The sequence below is a fragment of the Drosophila takahashii genome, chromosome 3L, assembly GCF_030179915.1.
Source record: "Drosophila takahashii strain IR98-3 E-12201 chromosome 3L, DtakHiC1v2, whole genome shotgun sequence".
Taxonomy (NCBI): Eukaryota; Metazoa; Arthropoda; class Insecta; order Diptera; family Drosophilidae; genus Drosophila; species Drosophila takahashii.
In genome coordinates, this window is record NC_091680.1 from 22,004,623 (window position 1) to 22,022,951 (window position 18,329).

The 18,329-nt window shown below is 38.2% G+C and overlaps 4 protein-coding genes and 1 non-coding gene across 5 annotated transcripts; 2 read left to right on the plus strand and 3 right to left on the minus strand.

Annotated features, from left to right (window-relative positions):
• Positions 1-669: 669 nt before the first annotated feature.
• LOC108054842 (prolyl 4-hydroxylase subunit alpha-1) lies at positions 670-2,883 on the plus strand. The gene is made up of 7 exons (XM_017137972.3): positions 670-897; positions 1,051-1,353; positions 1,420-1,616; positions 1,674-2,305; positions 2,366-2,419; positions 2,495-2,660; positions 2,725-2,883. The coding sequence occupies exons 1-7, from the start codon at positions 689-691 to the stop codon at positions 2,781-2,783; spliced, it is 1,620 nt and encodes a 539-aa protein (XP_016993461.3). The 5' UTR covers positions 670-688; the 3' UTR covers positions 2,784-2,883.
• Positions 2,884-5,147: 2,264 nt separating this feature from the next.
• On the minus strand, positions 5,148-6,744 carry LOC108058852 (uncharacterized protein CG13380). The gene is made up of 3 exons (XM_070215672.1): positions 6,586-6,744; positions 6,145-6,527; positions 5,148-5,343 (listed from the first exon to the last, which is right to left on the minus strand). The coding sequence occupies exons 1-3, from the start codon at positions 6,593-6,595 to the stop codon at positions 5,209-5,211; spliced, it is 528 nt and encodes a 175-aa protein (XP_070071773.1). The 5' UTR covers positions 6,596-6,744; the 3' UTR covers positions 5,148-5,208.
• Positions 6,745-7,038: 294 nt separating this feature from the next.
• Positions 7,039-7,538, minus strand: LOC108058853 (uncharacterized protein CG13380-like). Its single transcript, XM_017143813.3, has 2 exons — positions 7,328-7,538; positions 7,039-7,268 (listed from the first exon to the last, which is right to left on the minus strand). Exons 1-2 carry the CDS (start codon positions 7,487-7,489, stop codon positions 7,185-7,187), a joined length of 246 nt encoding a protein of 81 aa, XP_016999302.1. The 5' UTR covers positions 7,490-7,538; the 3' UTR covers positions 7,039-7,184.
• A 5,661-nt stretch (positions 7,539-13,199) lies between these two features.
• TRNAP-CGG (transfer RNA proline (anticodon CGG)) lies at positions 13,200-13,271 on the plus strand. The gene has a single exon. It is a non-coding gene; the product is annotated as a tRNA-Pro (tRNA).
• Positions 13,272-13,622: 351 nt separating this feature from the next.
• not (ubiquitin carboxyl-terminal hydrolase nonstop) lies at positions 13,623-18,262 on the minus strand. The gene is made up of 5 exons (XM_017137227.3): positions 17,549-18,262; positions 15,925-16,326; positions 15,758-15,868; positions 14,483-15,297; positions 13,623-14,067 (listed from the first exon to the last, which is right to left on the minus strand). The coding sequence occupies exons 1-5, from the start codon at positions 17,666-17,668 to the stop codon at positions 14,025-14,027; spliced, it is 1,491 nt and encodes a 496-aa protein (XP_016992716.2). The 5' UTR covers positions 17,669-18,262; the 3' UTR covers positions 13,623-14,024.
• Between the last annotated feature and the right edge of the window lie 67 nt (positions 18,263-18,329).

Consider the following 18,329-nt stretch of genomic DNA (forward strand, 5'->3'; position numbering starts at 1 on the left):
TGATTTCATGGGCGGAAAGAACTCATCGAAATAAGCTAGAACCCATTTGGGTTTCTCTGCCTTAGCTCGCGTTTACCTATTATAGCGAGTTAAAGTTTTACATACAAAATTTATTTGTAACGGCCATATCTTGTGAACCGATTAAAATTTCACTATCAAGTCTTCAGTGATTATGTAGCTATGAACCCAAGGAACTAAATTGACAAATGACTCTTGCGAAGACGTACACCTAGCGCGTTAAAAATCGAAAAATTAGGCAAATTTGTTTTTTAACGCGCACCTAGCGCAAGGTGCTAAGTGCGCAAGAGTCATTTGTCAATTTAGTTCCTTGGGTTCATAGCTACATAGTCACTGAAGACTGGATAGTGAAATTTTAATCGGTTCACAAGATATGGCCGTTACAAATAAATTTTGTATGTAAAACTTTAACTCGCTATAAAAGGTTAACGCGAGCTAAGCCAGAGAAACCCAAATGGGTTTTAGCTTATTTCGATGAGTTCTTTCCGCCCATGAAATCAGAATTGCGGTTACATTTTTCATGTTGCACTGTGCTATTGTAGCAAATTTTCAATTCCACGGCATGCATAGAAATCTCCGCGCACATACACCCAGTGCGTTTCGTCACTACGTGTATTTTCGTCTACAGTGATATAACAGAAAAATATCACATTCGTATACATAAGCTAGAATGAAGTGGTTCGCTTTTCAGATCAGCCTTTTATTGGTTGTTTTTCCCCATACATTTTGCCGTGGAGAAACGGAAAACCCGGAAGAAAAAATGATATACAGTACTTCGGTGATGAGCATGGTAAAACTTTTAGAAATAGAAGAATCTTTGAAAGCCAACTTGGAAGTTTACGTTCAAGAAATGCAGTCAAAGCTGGATATGATTAAATTGTAAGTCGTTATAATTTGGTAAGTTTATTTTCTCCTTAATTAGCGAGTATTGTGTGATCACATTAAATTTATTGTATTTGGCCATTCTTAGGTTAAATTAAAAACATAATAAACTTTCTGCACAAAGTTTACGATTTTACTTAATATTTGTAGATATCAAGAGTCGCTAAAAAGGGAAACGTTAACCACTCTGGAAGAGAAGGAAGAGTATGTGGCCAACCCTTTGAATGCATATCCGTTGCTCAGACGCCTCAATCAAGATTGGCCCAAATGGCTGAGATATATAAAACTGGCGATAGCTACTAGGAAAATCAAAGAAATGGAAGTGCACCTTAAGTCAGCACCAAATGATGATGACCTAAAAGTTGCCCTTAAGGGAATGACCCGAATTGAACAATTTTACGATCAGCACGCAGATGATTTAACCAAGGGTTTTCTAATGGGAAGAAAATTTAAGTGGGTCAACACATAAAAAATTTAATATTAAATTAGGAAAACTGTAATATTATTGTTCTCACATAGCTCCAAATTGACTGCTCCGGACTGTGTTGCCTTAGGAGATTTCTACTACAACCAAACTCAATACTCCGGATCCACTCACTGGTATCGCATGGCGTTAAGATTGCACACCTTTTCCGAAGGCATGCTGTACGAAAAAGTTTTGGGTTTGAAACGGAAAAGAATCTACAAAAAATATGCCAAGGCCTTACTGAAAGAATGTAAGTTAAGTTCAGGGATTTTAATTAATAGCCACACGATTTCAAATCTAATTGCAGCCGTAGCGTCGGATAAAGCGAAACTCACTGCGACAGAGACAAATGAATGGGACAACTTGGCCAAACAGGTCGTAAAAGAAGACAACTATGAAAACGTGAAAATGTTAGTTGATGAATACCTGTCAGGTGACGAGAAGATCTTTCAAGAGGAAGCTGCTAGACTAAAGCCCAAGCCATCTAAACTAATGCGCGGTTGCCGAGGCGAGTGGCCGAAGAAATCCTCGCCAGAACTACTATGTCGCTATCAAATGGACACATCAGCGTTTGTTAGGATAGCACCACTTAAATTGGAATTCTTAAGCCTGAAACCTTTGGTAGTTCTTTACCATGACGTTCTCTATGAAAAGGAATTCAAATCAATGAGAGACATAGCTATATTTAATGCCACTATGAGTGATGGTTGGACATATGTTGAATTTGACAAAAAGGGAAAGCCAAAACCACAGGATCGAGTAGTGAAAATGATTACCTTTCAGGGCACTACGGCCCCATTTACCCTCAGCATCAATCGACGGATTGCAGATATGAGTGGTCTAGAAATGCGAGAGAATATGAATCTGTACCTGACCAATTACGGTCTGGGTGGTCATTTTGGTAAGCATGTGGACTACGTGGAGCTGGCCAAAAGACCTGTGAGTGGTTCTTAAAATTCTTTAAAAGTTCATAAGTTAAATATCTCATATTTTCTTCAGACAGATTTCTTTGCTGACTATGGAGGCGATAGAATAGCTACAGCTTTACTCTATGTAAGTACTAATGTACTAATTCTGAATTTAAATATTTTTATATATTTTGAAATATTTTTCTTTCCTTTCACTAAGGCAACTGATGTTCCTTTGGGTGGAACTACTGTTTTTACAAAACTGAAAATAGCCGTGGAACCCAAAAAGGGTAACGCATTGATCTGGTTCAATTTGAATCATGCTGGAGATCCTGATCCACTAACAGAGCATTCCGTTTGTCCTGTCGTAATGGGTTCCAGATGGAGTAAGTTTAACGTATATAGATTTTAAAATGAAAATATTACCTAGTAACTAATATTCTTTCACAGCAATATCAAAATGGATTCATGAGCGTCAGCAAGTTTTTAAGAAACCTTGTTTCGCCTAATATGCAAATGTAAAATTCTATTAAAGTCGCCATTAGTAAGGCATGTGAGTAAATAAATAGCCATCGCTCATGGCGCACTTTGCTCCCTCAGTCTGGTGTCCCTTTCATTGTTTGCCATAAAAATTGCAAGTGCCACTAAATTCACAGTTAGTATTGGCAGGGGAGCCTCCAAGGAGGGGTTGAGCTTATGTTCTTGCTCCAAATACCATTTTGCGGAAGTGCACACTTCAATAATGGAAAGAGGGCAACTGCAGCAGTCAAGCAGGGCACGAAGGACAATAGCCAGGCCGACGTACTTAAACCAACTTTGTCTTCGCTGCATCCAGGAGTCAGATAAAGGGTGCAACCATGTTATTTAAAGGGGCTACGGACAGACTTTCATGAATATTTTAAAACAGGGATGCAAAATTATCTGAAAACTTTTTTTCAGTTTTTTTGTGGAATAAAATTATAAATATCAAGCTTTTTAATGTTCATTTAAAGTTTGTCTTTCCCTAGAAATTAAAGTAAATTCAGTATTTTTTAGGAACTGCAAAAATATTTGTTGTTACCCTCGCCCCAAATTTATATTTCTGATTCGCATCCCTGCTTAAAACAAATTGTGCAAACTAGAGAGGAAAAGCAAAAGCTTCAAAACTGTTTCACTAATTGGAATATTTTTGGAGTGGCATCCTTAAACAGGGCTACTAATGCACGGCCAAGTTGATCTGGAACTTTAAATGAGCTTAAAGGCAACAAGGTTTAGTGAGGGACCAAAGCGAAACGAAATCAGCATGAAAGCAATTGTCCAAGTTATTCCAAAGTGCCCACAGGCAAAAGACACTCGCATACCGAGGCAACTGGCAGGACAACTGGCAAAAATGGAAACTGAGACCCGGACCAAATCCTCTTGCTGTTGCCGTCAACGGAGCCGTAGCTGTTTTTGAAGCGGGTTAAAGGGGAAGACACTGCCGGATGATAGCCTTGCAGAGACAGAAAGGAAGTGCCGGTGATGTTGTTTATGTAGCCATTGGAACGGCGATCCGTTGTCAAGCATTAACAAGTTAACCAACGGCTGCAGTTGTTGACAAAAGAAGTGAGAAAGCCGCTGGAACAAACGACGACTAAAAAAAATTACGATACACTAAAATTAGTTAACAAGTTTGCTTAAAGACGACAATGTTTGGGATACAAAAATTGACTGAGTCTTATTTTATAATTATTAAATTCATAATTGCAACAAATTCTTTCCTCTATTCATATAATTTAATTCATAATTTAGTGTCGCTTAAACTGGCTGATTAAATCTTATGCATATCTAGGAAATACGCATAATGTCTTACCTATCCATACCATTTCAACTTGTCTTAGAAGTACAATCAAAATAAGGTCCTAACCTGGCATAAAAACCACCAACTGCGGGCATTGTCCCATTGAAAACAGCGGAGAAGCGAGTCGATAGCAGCAATGACTAAGCCAGAAGTTCCGGCAATCCACTGCCGTATTGATTTACCATGACCGCCTGTTGAAGCACCAGAATGTGGATGCACAAAAACTGCAAGTGGAAGGTCCAAGAACAAGCGAATCCATTGAATGGCTTGCCAAGTTGTTGAGAAAACTGCAGCGCAGGGAGCCAAGCCGGGAAAAGTGAGAAGGAAAAAAAGAAAATAGAAAATAAGTCGAGGCAAATGCAATCTAAAGCGTCGCCACTTACCAGCAGGAGTTAGCCGGAGCATCGCAGGACGAAGAGCTAAGGATGACACCACAATGTGTCCAGCGGGACTTGGCTTGGGGCATTGTAAAGCGATTTCGAAATGTGCTGAACTCTTAAGTGATTGAATTGTTATCGGTGACATGAATTTGTCCGCTGATTTGAATGGGGCGAAGCACTAACCTGATGTGAATCAGCATGTTGTGGGAGCGCATTAAACAGCTAGCACACATAAAAAAGTGACGGAGCATTTTCGGATGTTAACTGAACAAGATTTCATGGCAAAAATAATAACTTTACAATAAAACGTTAATTCAGCAAATACCATATTGACAATACTGACATATAAGTTACTGATTATGAAGATTACAGAACCACTATAATTTTGGAACCAGATGTAAGAGCTTACATTTCTATTCCATGCACTTTGCTTCGAGTCACTGCCGCATTGCCAATCTGCACAAACTAGGCTATAAGGGTTTATGGTGGTCATGTCCGTGCCGCAGTTCCTTCCTGACAGCTTATGTGTGCACTCCATAAATGTCGCGCTGAAAAAGAGAGTCCTGGCATGTGGGCCAAGAGCCAAATCTAATAATACACTTAAGTATTAAGTCAACTTCCAAGATAAATCCTTCACTCGAAGAACTATTCATACATCGAATATACATTTAATATTTACTTCTACATTTATTAATGTAATTAAAGTTAACATGAAGCTGAGTCTCAAACTCTTAATTATAGATCCCCATCATTGGGCAGGTCTTCCTCCTCAATTTTGCGTATTGTCTCCCAGCTGATCGGTGACTTCATAATCATCTCGATTGGGGCCTTGCAATATGGACAGGAGCGGAAGTCCATAAGGAAAAACTCCTAATATTTTTAAAGGGAAATAAAAAGTATTTATAAGAAAAAGGAAACAAGCAGGTTTTTAGGAATATGTTTAAATACCGATTTTATAAAATTTTTGCCAAGGGTCATAAAAAGTCAGAATTGCCATATATTCGAGTTTCAATGGGTTAGGAATTGTGGCCTAATTGGTCATCCCCTTTTAGGCCTTGTATAAGCTATTACCGCCTTATTCTAACTCATTATCTGTAAGTTCTTAGCTTTAATTCATTTGATTTCACTTTTTTTATAAAGTACATATCAAGACTTAACGAAAACCAAAAAGATTACATTTTAAGTTATTTAACCTTAAGATAATACCAAAGCTCTTAGTGGGGGCCTAAATAGATAAATAAGCTATCCAAAAATCTCCCTAAAAAGTTTGACATAACCATTAAGCCAAGTATTTTGTTTTATTGTTGACTTGCAAATCAATCTTGACTTCTAGGCGATGCCCCTTCATAACTCAGACATTTTAAAACATTTTTGTACACAACAAATTTGTAATCCAAGTGGAAAGCCAGACATTTTAATTTACAAACAAAATAGGCATGGTTTACTTATAAGTCTCCTCTTAAGTGATATTAACAATAATGGGTATTATGAAAGGCCCTTATGAGTGGGTATGATTTTAGCTAATCTCCGAGATAAGACTGTAGAAATTGTGATGGATGTATTTAATTTTCGGCTGGTTACCCATGTAAAATCCTATCCTGAGTTTGCTATTCCATTGGGTATTACCTAAGCACCTATAAAATATAAGTTATCTGATCAATTTCAACTTACTTCGGGGTGCTTCTCGCAAATCTCAGAGATGCGACCGTAGATGTAATGATGGCATCGATCGCATTCGTACGAGGTGTGCGGACGCATGCAAATGCAGAGCTTGGTGCTCTTGTAATCATTGGGTAGATCGTACTTGAGCTTCGGCTGCTCCTCCGCCTGAATCTGGGTACCGAACTCCTGGTCGGAGTTCGAAACGGTGTGCAGACCATTCTCGAACTCGAGGTACTCCTGTTGTTCGTCCTCCAATGCAGTGTGCGATGGCACGAATGTTTTCGAAAACGACTTCCTCTTGATGATGACATCTTTCAAACGTGGGGCCGTGAGGTTCGCATAGCGCTCATTGAGGCGAGCGGCTATGGAAACTGGATCGGTTCCCTTATTGGCTGAAATAGGTACCACTTTAGCAGACGTTACCTCGAAATAAAACTCATAAATAGTTACCGAATGACATCGTATTTGCTTAAGCAATAATACGAAAACAAACAGTTGGGAAAACAACTATATACAAGCCTGCTTTCCTGGAAAACTCTGGAATTCGAGAATTTTCCCGCAACTTGACAAAAATGCTTGACAATGCCAGAATAACGGCGCCGGGTAGTGTTGTGAAACGTGAGAAGTGCCAAAACAAATAGATATCGATACATTTATTATACTCATGTATATGTATGTATTTTCAGTCTCAGGTGGCAACGAAATTAAAATTTAAATTCATATACTAATATTTTTTTTTCGAATTATGTATGTAGGTTATTGGTAGTTAAAGATCATTTAAATCGGGAACTAGCATTTGGTGTTTATTTTCGTTTCTTAACCGAGATGGTTTTTTGTAGTTCTATGTCCCAGTTTGAGCATGAAAAATAAAAGAACATTGACTTAAAAAAAAACACTTCCATGACATTTTACATTTGTATTTTTATACACATTTTAATGATACCTTGTTGTTTGTTTACATATTGTAACAATTACACAATTCTTATGTATTTATGTAAACCTGGCCATATTCGTCAACGAACAGCTTTATTTTTGGAGTATCCCCTTTCCTATTGTTTGTTCTCGCACACTTGCAAGTAATTTGAATGAGCACCGCAGAAAGCGCAATGACGGGCGTCCATAAGAAAGGTCACCTACGCAGCAGACATGAATGATGTATTATTTACCGTTTGTTTTTACAGTTATTACTTACTTCGGGATGTTTTGGACAACGTTGCGAGATGCGACCCACAAATGATTGGTTGCAGCGATTGCACACAATCACATTTTCGCGCTTCCTCTCACATATGCAACATTTTGAAACGCGTTCGGCACCGAACTTGTAGTTAGGCAAATTGTACTTCTGGAACTCCATTTTTATTCCGCGATCTCAAAAGTTTATACTTTCTGTAACAGTGTTGCAAAGTAGCCGATTTACTATCGATAATAGGTGTAAGCCATTTTGGCCCAAACCATCGATATTACTATCGATTGGCTTGAAAATTTTATAGCCTCTTCCCATTGAGTCCATCCTTTGCAAACAGTTGGTATTTTTGAGAGTTGTGAAACTCGAAACAGAGCACATCCACATCCATCATCCGATAACAGCTGACTTGAAAAGCACTTTCAGTTCGGAAGAACAGTCGTAAAATTTCTTTCTCCTAATCGAATTGTAGAAAAAGACATTAAATAGAATAAGATAATAGTTTAAAACATTTCTGAGAGCCTAACCTCCCGTGCTCCCACACGCAACCTGTTTGCAAAAGCTTTTTCGCTAACAATAAACTACAAATAATTTGACATTGCAAAAGGTTAATAATCTTAAATATGTTTAATATTAACTGAAATAATAGTACATTCTCTTATAACGTTCAGACAGAAAACCTTTCAGTTAGCCAGAGGTTTTTTATGACGGGAGAGTGGGAGTCTGCTATATGATATTCTCTAAAAGGTCAGCTAGGAATAAGCCAATTTTTTAATCCAAAAATCCATTTTACCACAGTTTAAAATCGTTGTTACTAGTTATCTTTTTGCTTAAGTTTTGATGAGCAACGGCTGTCACGGATTTTATCGGAAGGTGGATGTGCTCTGTGTAAATAGAAGTTTCACATTTGTCGAAATTCCCAACTGTTTCGAGCGGATGAACTGTGGAAAGTGGGTAGTAAATTAATTTGTTTACAAGTTTTGACTTTCACGATTTGTTGGATTGCTTCTGTACAGTTTATAGCCCAAGCTGTTTCACCTAGCACTTATAAAAGCAATTCAATACGAAAAACAATTCAATTTCAGAATAGATTGACGGCAAACCGTAGATGGTTAAATACACACAAATTTAATGTTTTCACCGTCATCTCTTCGTTTTAACAAGAAAAACTATAACGTAAACGGGCATAATTTATTGTTTAAAAAATTTAATCTGTATCGAACAGCTCATCCCCAGGTGATCAAAAATTCAACAGATTCAATTTTACTTTCTATGTTTTTAGCAGTGTATTTTTATCGGAGGAGGCCGGTAATGGGCTTTTTTCACGTCATTGTTCGGCTCATTCATTTCTTGTCAGACCTAACCTAACGATTTTACGTAAGTGCAACAAATACATTAGTTTTATACGTAGATCGTTAAGTATACTGATTATTTGGAAAGCCTTATTTTAACGAAAGAACAATTTAAAGAACCCTTTAGGTGACTTATGATAAATGTAATTATATAATTTTATCTTTTGTCGGCTAACAACAAGGAAACAAGACTTTTGGCATAAAATTTGAGTCAAAGCACTAAAAAAGTAAACAAAATGTATTATAATTTTGTTACCTTTCTTATTTGTATTAGTTCCATAAGTCTTTGCATATGGATTTTAAAAATACTCTTTCGGTTATGTGGCGGTCGGTCATGCGGCTGCGTGTGTCGCAGGCAACGCACTTAATAGCCGACGCTAACCGCTTTGGCCACACTAAGCTACCCGGAGTAATTAGGTACCTTAGAGCCACACTCGAAAGATTTGGTAAATTGTCTTTTAGGAAGTACCAGAATTTCACCGTATCGCTGTTCCAGTCAGTGTGGAGCATAGCATGCTCATGTACATTTTGCGTTCTTTTTTACACACGGGAACTATATGCAAATATCAAATATCGTAAAAATAAACTATCGATATTTTCATATTTAGCTGAAAAAATATCACGATATAATTTTTTTTTTGCAAAAATATCGATATGTTTATATTTTGATATATTTTTGACATCCCTACGGCACATCTGAGTCGGAGAAGTGGGTTGAGCTTGAAGGTAAGTTTGGTATGTCGTCCAACCGTTCTTCTACTGCTGATTCGAATCTCCTCTGGATCTCCTTCAATTTATCCCCTGTGCTTGGCCAACATCTATGGGACCGGAGGGCCGATGTACTGTTAAACAAAAATCCGCACTCGCAGGCCATGGTGTAAAGGGATGCCTCGCACTTCTCAATGTGTTTCGTCACTGTTGCACAGCAGTTAAAAACCTTCCTGCAGATCGGACACATATCCCGGCATACTTTTTTTGTTAGAGCCAATTCGTTGTCCCGAATCCTTTTGTATATGGCCTCGTGCTTCTTGATTCTTCTTTCCGAAGCCGTCAGTTTTTTTTTCTTCAATGGCTCCATTGGCTTGGGGTCCTTCATCTCCTTGGTTTCTAGAGGAGCTACCTTGGAGTCAGCCTGTATATTGTGGATTATCAGAGGAGCCACTTTGGCGTCTGCCATGTCAATCACCAGAGGAGCTACCTCGATGTCTGCCATGTCGATTTCCAGAGGAGCTACCTCGGTGTCTGCCATGTCGATTTCCAGAGGAGCTACCTGAGTGTCTCGGAAGCTGAACGAAGGAGCTACCTTGGTGCCGCTTTTACTCGTTCCGGATCCGTCCAAGATCATATTGACAGGTCTACCGGCACGGGTACGTGTCATAACGCCCGGTGTCATAGCACCCGCGGGTGTCATAACGCCCTTTAAAAAAATGTCATAGTGCCCCCGGACGTTATGACACTTTTAAAAGTGTCATAACACCCGCAACTTCTAAAAAAAATTCTAAAATGCATTTTGAGTTAATGGGAATACCGATAAGAGAATTACTTTTTGTTGTAAAGCGCATTCGAATCAATGAGATTACCGAGAAGAGAGTACCGTTTGTTATAATAACTCTCATGCTTTTTCATATTTTAGTCAGTTAAAAATTTCAGGAGTTATGTTCCGGTTCTGATTCAGAAGATAAAGATGTGGAAAATACTTTGCAGTTCAGCCAAATGGCAAAAATGTCTTAATTGCATTGATAGGCCGCGGGACGTAGTTTTTCTACCATGTAGGCACTTCAAAATATACTTTAAGTGCTTCAAAAATCTGGAACAGCGCACTATGGGAAAAAAGTCGATTTTTTTGGCATAAAATCAACTTATTTTACAAATTATTTTTAAAAATAAAATATATTTTTTGAATTTACATACCCTAATTAGCCAAGAACCGTTATCTAAGATTTTTTACTAACAACACTATAGTGTTGATAAACGAACAAAGTCAGCTGTTCGATTGACTTTGTTGCGCGCGTAAACGAGTGAGTTTTAAATATATTAACAGGAACGAAATCTTGTCAGTCGTGTCCAATGTGTGGAGCAAAACCAACTCAAATTCTTGACATTACTGATTTCTATTCCAAAACATTTGATATGAAGCCAAATTCGGACCAATATGGAATAAGCCCCCTTCATGCGTGGATACGTTGCTTTGAATTTGTACTTAAATTATCATACAGGATTGAGCTAAAAAAGTGGCATGTCAAAGGAGTAGACAAAGACAAACTGGCGGCACGGAAACAGCAAATTCAAAATTCGTTTTGGAAAGATACGGGACTTCATGTAGACAAGCCGAGGCAAAATGGTATGGGCAACAGTAATGACGGGAACACGGCGAGAAGGGCATTCTCTAATTCAAAACAATTGTCTTCGATTTTAGGAGTAGACCACAATTTGATTCATCGCCTTTACATTATTTTGATTGCTATAAATTGTAATAATCCTATAAATTCTGAAAAATTCAAATTATTTTGTTTTGAAACTTTCACCACATATACGTCGAGCTATCCTTGGTACCCAATGTCTCCGACTGTACACAAAATTTTAGTACACGGATATAAAATCATACAAGGATCAGTTGTTCCAGTTGGCTCTTTGGGAGAAGGTGCATCGGAAGCAAGGCACAAATTATTTAAAGCTGACAGAAAGCATCACGCAAGAAAATGTAGCCGCATTGACAATATGTCTGATGTGTTTCACAGGGCTATGGATTCGTCCGATCCTTTACTTTCTAATCTCTGCATCTCAGAAGGTCAAAACCAAAGAAAGCGTCTTCCAGCAGAGGTAATCAATCTTTTTGAGGAGCCAATATTGGATGAAAAAGACAAAGATACCTCCGAAAGCTCGTCCGAAGATGAATCCGATTACGATAATAAAAGTGATTGTTTGGAAATATATTTAGAGGAAGAGGAATCTGATTAAACTGTACATTATTTATAATAAAAATGTAAAAAAAATATAAGTGGATTACAGCAGTTTTACAAATTTAATTTATTGAAAAGGCCATGTCAAGTGATAAATCTAATCACAAAGGCCAGTATCTAAATATGCGGGGTGGGGGGTGGATGAAAGCAATGGTCCGATTCAAAAAGCAACAAAAACCGAAATTACACCTTAATCTTAGTAGTATGTATAAAAAATTTCAAATTTTTATCTTTAAAACTAGAGTTTATGCCAAAAAAATCGACTTTTTTCCCATAGTGCAGCGTTCAAAAAAATCTCTATTGCTCTGCCCGTACTGCAGACAGATAGTTGAAAATCATTTACAAGTATTTCAATAAAAAATTTCAGACAAAAAATTTTTTTTCTAAAAAATCGCGCGCGTTGGCCTTATGACACCGAGCGTTATGACATGCACCCTACCGGCACTGCTTGCCGCTTGCTAAAAATAAGTTGACAGGACCTAACCGATTGCTGGGTAACCTATCGATACCTAAAGGTGACCACAACAAAATATGTAAATTCTTGGATAAATCCTAATTTTATGGTTCTGATTTTCTTTGTAAGGATTTTTAAGACCTTTTACAAATTTTGATAAATGTGTTTATATAATCTTATTCTTTGTCGGATCTCGTTTCTCTGTTACTACAAAAATCTACATATAACAAGAAAGGAAGCTAGCTTCGGCCAGCCGAAGCTTATATACCCTTGCAGATCATTCCTATTAATTAACAAATCGCAAAAATGTTCAATTTTCTAATATTTCTCATTAATTTTCCGATCGTTCCTATGGCAGCTATATGATATAGTCGTCTGATTTTGATCAAATTAATATTGAAATTCGGAAATATTTAAAAAGAGTCATAGAGTAGAAGATCGTTCCTATGGCAGCTATATGATATAGTAGTCCGATTTTTTAAATAATTAATTCGAAATTCAGAAATATTTAAAAAATAACATCTCAAAAAGTAGAAGGTAATATTTCAAAAAACACCGAAGCTAGAATTTTTTAAAGTTTTTTTTTTCCGATCCTTCCTATGGGAGCTATGAGATATAGTTGTCCGATCCGGTCGGCACCGACATATATACTACCTGCAATAGAAAGAAGACTTTTGCGAAAGTTTCGTCCCGATAGCTCAAAAACTGAGAGACTAGTTTGCGTAGAAACAGACAGACGGACATGGCTAGATCGACTCGTCTTGTGATGCTGATCAAGAATATATATACTTTATGGGGTCGGAAACGTCTCCTTCACTGCGTTGCAAACTTCTGACTGAAATCATAATACCCTCTGCAAGGGTATAAAAACAGCATTTTTATTTTTTAATTTTTGAAGTACATTGAATAATTATAATTGCACTCACTAAATAAAATTCTTGCGGGAGAATCTATGAAAAACATGTAAGAAGTAAATAAACAGGTTTGTGCCTCGGCTAAAATAGTGAATTTCTCCACCGCGCGAACACTGCAGTTGTCTCTTTCGCGCAGACTCTGCATGGAGTGAGAGGCACCGCAAGTTGAAAACTGACATTCGGGACGTTCAGCGTACCGGAGGCTCGTTGGTCTAGAGGTATGATTCTCGCTTCGGGTGCGAGAGGTCCCGGGTTCAATTCCCGGACGAGCCCAAGTGGATGTCGAAGTAAATTTTTTTTCTTTTTTTTTAACCAAGATTATTTTTACCTTTACTACTTTAAAAAGGAAACGTATTTTGATCAAGTTTTAACGATTATTTCCCACTATAAGCTAAATACATTGGGGATTAAGGAGTTTCTAATAAATATTTCGTAACCATACAATTACAGTCTCCTCAAGGACCCCAAATATATAAATAATCCTTGATGCCATGTTTGGCTATAGTGTCATGTGTCATAAAATTATAGACAAACCCAAAAACGAAATGTAATAAGAAATAAAAACTTCTCTTTAGTAATCAAAAAGAAGAGGAACAAAACTATAGATCATCTGCAATACTATGATTGTTTTGAGCTTCTTTCATATCCCTGGTTTAATTTTTGATGTTTAGAAATGTATAAGCCAAGTGATTAGTTGATATTATTTTTGTTTTGTTTTTAGTATTATGGATTTGAAATACTTAGAACCAAACGGGTATCCCCACAAGTTGAGTTTATAGATTACAATTTTCAATAATTTCTTTTTCGTTCTCTATTGTTTCAATGTTTTGAGTATGTTAGCTTAAATAACCTCAGTCGAGGGAACACCCAGTATAGGATTTATATTTGTTTGTGGTAACATTACTTAATTCGTAAACGCTGCCGCGGCCTTGTCTGTTTTTTGTGTGTTTATTCGTGTTGCATGGGATTCCGCTTGTGTGTCCTTCTGGGGAAAACGGTCGCTTTAATGAATCCCAACTGATTTTTTTATTCGTATTCCAGCACGTTTTTATGGTAGAACAATAAATAACTGAAAGAAGTAGGAAAATAAAATGTTTTAAAAGAAATGGATAAATTTGAATAATGTAATAAGTAGTAATGATAGGAACTTTATTAAGCTTATGCATTTTTTGATTCGAATATAAATTATATAATATTAAACAAGTAGAACAACTATTTTTTAAAATACCTTGGATTAGAAAACAAAAAAATAAAAAATTTTTTTTAAACGAGAACTAAATTTGAAAATAATGAATACTGAATATATGTTTGAAAAAAGATATGAAAGGTAAAATTTATTTATTTTTTAAAATACCTTGGATTAGAAAACAAAAAAATAAAAAATTTTTTTTAAACGAGAACTAAATTTGAAATTAATGAATACTGAGTATATGTTTGAAAAAAGATATGAAAGGTAAAATAAAAGAAATATTGGTAAGCCTTACCCCTCGCTGTCCAGCACCTGCTTGAGCGATGCCATCGTTATCACATGATCATCGCACTTGACCCACGTATCCTTCTGGTGACGGACATACGCCGTATAGTGTCCGGTGTCGATCGTGCCCACATGATTGACCACGGCGTACAAAGAGAACCGGAAGTCGCCATAGGCGTTCTTCTTCTCCGACATAAAGGGCGTCATATCGAATTCCACCGGAAATTGAATGAACGAGGAAATCTTGCGATCGATCAAAGCGGAGTGCTCGAAGCGTTTCAGGTGGAAGGATACTACGCTGGGCAAAGTCCGCAAGCTGAATTGTTTAGTGGACTCCTGGTACGATTTGCAGGTGGAGCACTTAATTTTAGCAGCTGATCCGAGATGCTCAGCGCGAGTATACCGCTCCAGGCAGTCGATTAGGGTTTTGGGAGTCACTCCTCCGTGCGTTGTCGTTTCCCCTAAATCCAGAGAAATATCCCAAAAGGGATCATAGGTGGTTGACACTCCGTTGCAGGCTTGGCACACAACGTCGCTCTGCAGCATTCCAGTGAAGATCTGATCGATGATGCAATTACACTGGCCATAGCAATGCGAGCTGCTCGAACTGCTGGAATTGGTGCCACTTCCGGAACCAGAGCTATTGCTCTTACTCTCGTGCTCCGATTTTGCCTTTACACAATGCCGATGCAGCACATCCAGAGTGGCGATAAAGAACTCATGTGCATCCTGCTGCTCGTAGCCTGCCAAGTGCTTCGCATGGTTCCAGATTAAATGCAGTAACCGGTGCAACGACAGCGGTGAACGGGAGCCCGAATAGAACTCCTACAAAAGAGGAAAACATTTTTGAAACCTCGATAATAAAAAAACAAATAAAGGTTTTTTAAGAGTAGCTTAACTCTACATCATTATTTTAGCTGATTTTCTGTACTCTTAAATATTTGTTTATGATATTATTATTATTATGTCAACACTAATAAATGTATAAATAAATAAATGCATAAATACAAAAAAAAAACTTTGTATCTCTTAAACGAAAATGATATATCGGTTTAAATATGATTTTATTTCATAATAATAATAATTTAATTAGTTTTTACAATCCAAAATGACATTCAGCCATATTTCGTCTTTAAGGGACCTATGAAATTATCTAACTTGCGTTGATACAACGAATTTATATTTCCAATACCCTCTGAAACCCCCAAAATGTTTATTTTTGGTCAGCTTAAAACGAAACTCCTTATTGAACAAAATATTTTATAAATAAGTAGGAATATTTCACCTGGAAGAGACGCGACACTTCGCAGACGAGACATTTGTGGGAGGACTTGCTGCCACAGTCGTGGCGATCTGACATAAAGTAGTCGCTTAGCAGGGGAGTATGAACCAGAGCCTGAAGGGTATAAAAGTTAATTTGATAAATTCGCTAGATTCTTCGACTTAACCCACCTGCACAATGCAGTTCATAAAGCAGGTGGCACCCAGATTAAGCAGTCCTCTAAGTCCGATCGTTTGATTGGGCCTCACCAATCTCCGCCTTGCGTTGGCCAACAGCAGATTGGTTTCCTTGGCCGTCGGAACCCACGGCAGCCAACCGATGCTCTTCTGCAGATCCTTGGCCTCCAGCTTGCGATTGATCAGCGCATATTCCCTGCTCCTCGCGTCGTAGATGAAATCCCTGCAAGCGTAGCAGTAGAGCGTTCCGTGGGACAGCTCCAGAGCCACGTTGTGCTTCTTCGATCGCAGGTGGCTCGTGATGTGGGCTCCTCGACATCCAAAGTATATGCAGTGCAGGCACGCGTACAACTGAATGCCGTAGCTGCCGCATTCGAAGCAGTTGCAGTGGATCGCCTATCGGAGATAATGGGGGGTTAACTATGCGTAGTTCGGACGATTCAAACTCCATTCTATTCTTTTTCTCAAAACTGAAAATCATCTGCTTTAAAATACTAAAATATTGTTTAAAAACCAGAAGGCATGCCAGAGTTTATATACCCTTGCAGATAACATCTTGAATATTTTTGTTTAAATGAAAATGATTATTTTTATTTTAAAATGTGGGATATTTGATGATTTAACCGAAGTTTTCTTTTAATGGATTTTTCCAATAACCTTTACAAATATGGCTGTCCAAGAATTTCCTTTCCAGAGTGGTTAGTTAATACAATAAAGATAATTTAAAGTTTTTTTAATTAAAGGGCCATATTTTGAGAAAGAATTCGATTTTTTGTAAGTTTTCCTTAAAATTTTTCATAAAAAACTAATCACTTGATCAAAAGTTGAAAGATTTGCGGCCAAAAAATAAATATAACGAAAAGTATGTCATCAAAAATCAGTTTTGGGTTAACCGTTTTCCAAAGAGTGTCCCATACATGGCTCAATCAAACAACTTAAAATTCAGTTTGGGGTCATTTAAAAAAAAAATTAAAGGATTTGATTCGTATTTGTCGTTTTTTTTCTCATGCCCTTTATTTTTTAGTCGGGGCTTAACTTTTAAAAACATTTTTTAATCAATTCTTTACGCAGTGTGAAAATAACATTTTTTATTTATGAGTAATGAAAAGAAATTTAGTTAAGTTTAATGGATTTTAAAAATGTTCTGAAAATTAAGTAACATTAGGATAATTTTTTATTTGGCAACCCGCGTGTATTTTTTTAATTTAAAATGTTTTTTTTTAATGACTTATTTTATTATCTATCTTTTTTTTAAATATTTTATTAAAATACCATTGACTAATTCCTGGAGTTGCAAACTATTTAAATAGTAATATTTTAAAATATATTGTTGCCTTTTTCCAGCTCTACCCCTACAACAGTAGGATCTGTCGTAACAGCTTTTAAATGTATCACATATTGCATCGCATATCCCTGCATTGCCCCGTGGGAACATCACGTTATCCATCATTCAGCTACAGTGACTGCGACCTTTCCCGTGACCGATTCACGGTTATGCAAATGAGGGCTCATCTCTGATTGCACTCTCCCTTTCGCACTGCCTCACCTCCGCGGCACTTCTCTCTTTCTCGCCTCTCCCCATCGCACGGCATTCGCACATTCGCACACTCGCACTCACCTTCCTCTCGCGCGCATCTCTGTTGACGCAGGCAGCGAAGTAGGCGTCGATGACCCGGAATGTATCGTAGCTGTGCTCCTTCACGTAGCTCTGATAATGCCGGCAGCCCGTCTCGGACATGACAGCGCTGCTGGCGTTGGCTTTGGCGCTGGCGTCGCTGCCGACGTCGACGCTCTCAAGTTCAATAGCAAGTTTTTGCACGGTACGCAAGCAGTCGGATAAGCGCAGATGTTTCGAGGCATTGGCATCTAGGGGGTTTTCGGCCTGGCCCCTTCGCTCTTTGTTGCTCTTAACTGTTTTGATTAGATCAGCGGCGATGAAGCGACCGGCATTCGACTTGGGCGCTGTTGTTGTTGCTGCTGCTGGTGTTTCGTTCTCGGCCGTTCCCCGGCCCGTTTCCGCACCCACCGCCCACCGTTCCGTTCGCCCGCCGCTGCTCTGGCTACTGCTGCTGCTGCCGCTGCTGCTGAATACGCTCGTATTACTATCAACACTATTCTCTTTTGTTTTCGCCCGTTTCGCCGACGCCTGCAGTGGCACGAATGCTTTGTCACACTTGCGCTGTTTTCGTCGAATTTTGGCCACTTTTGCGGTTCCTCGCCCGGCGGGCTAATACTGCAGCTGGCGAAGTTTTTGGATTTCTGTGATTTTTCGCTTGCTTTTCTTGATTCTTGTTTCTGTTTCGCACAGCACACACACACACACGCGCGTCCAGCCGAGGTGTATGTGTTGGTGGCAGACAGCTGGCAGTGTGACCGCGCGGCAATCGGTCGATTATACC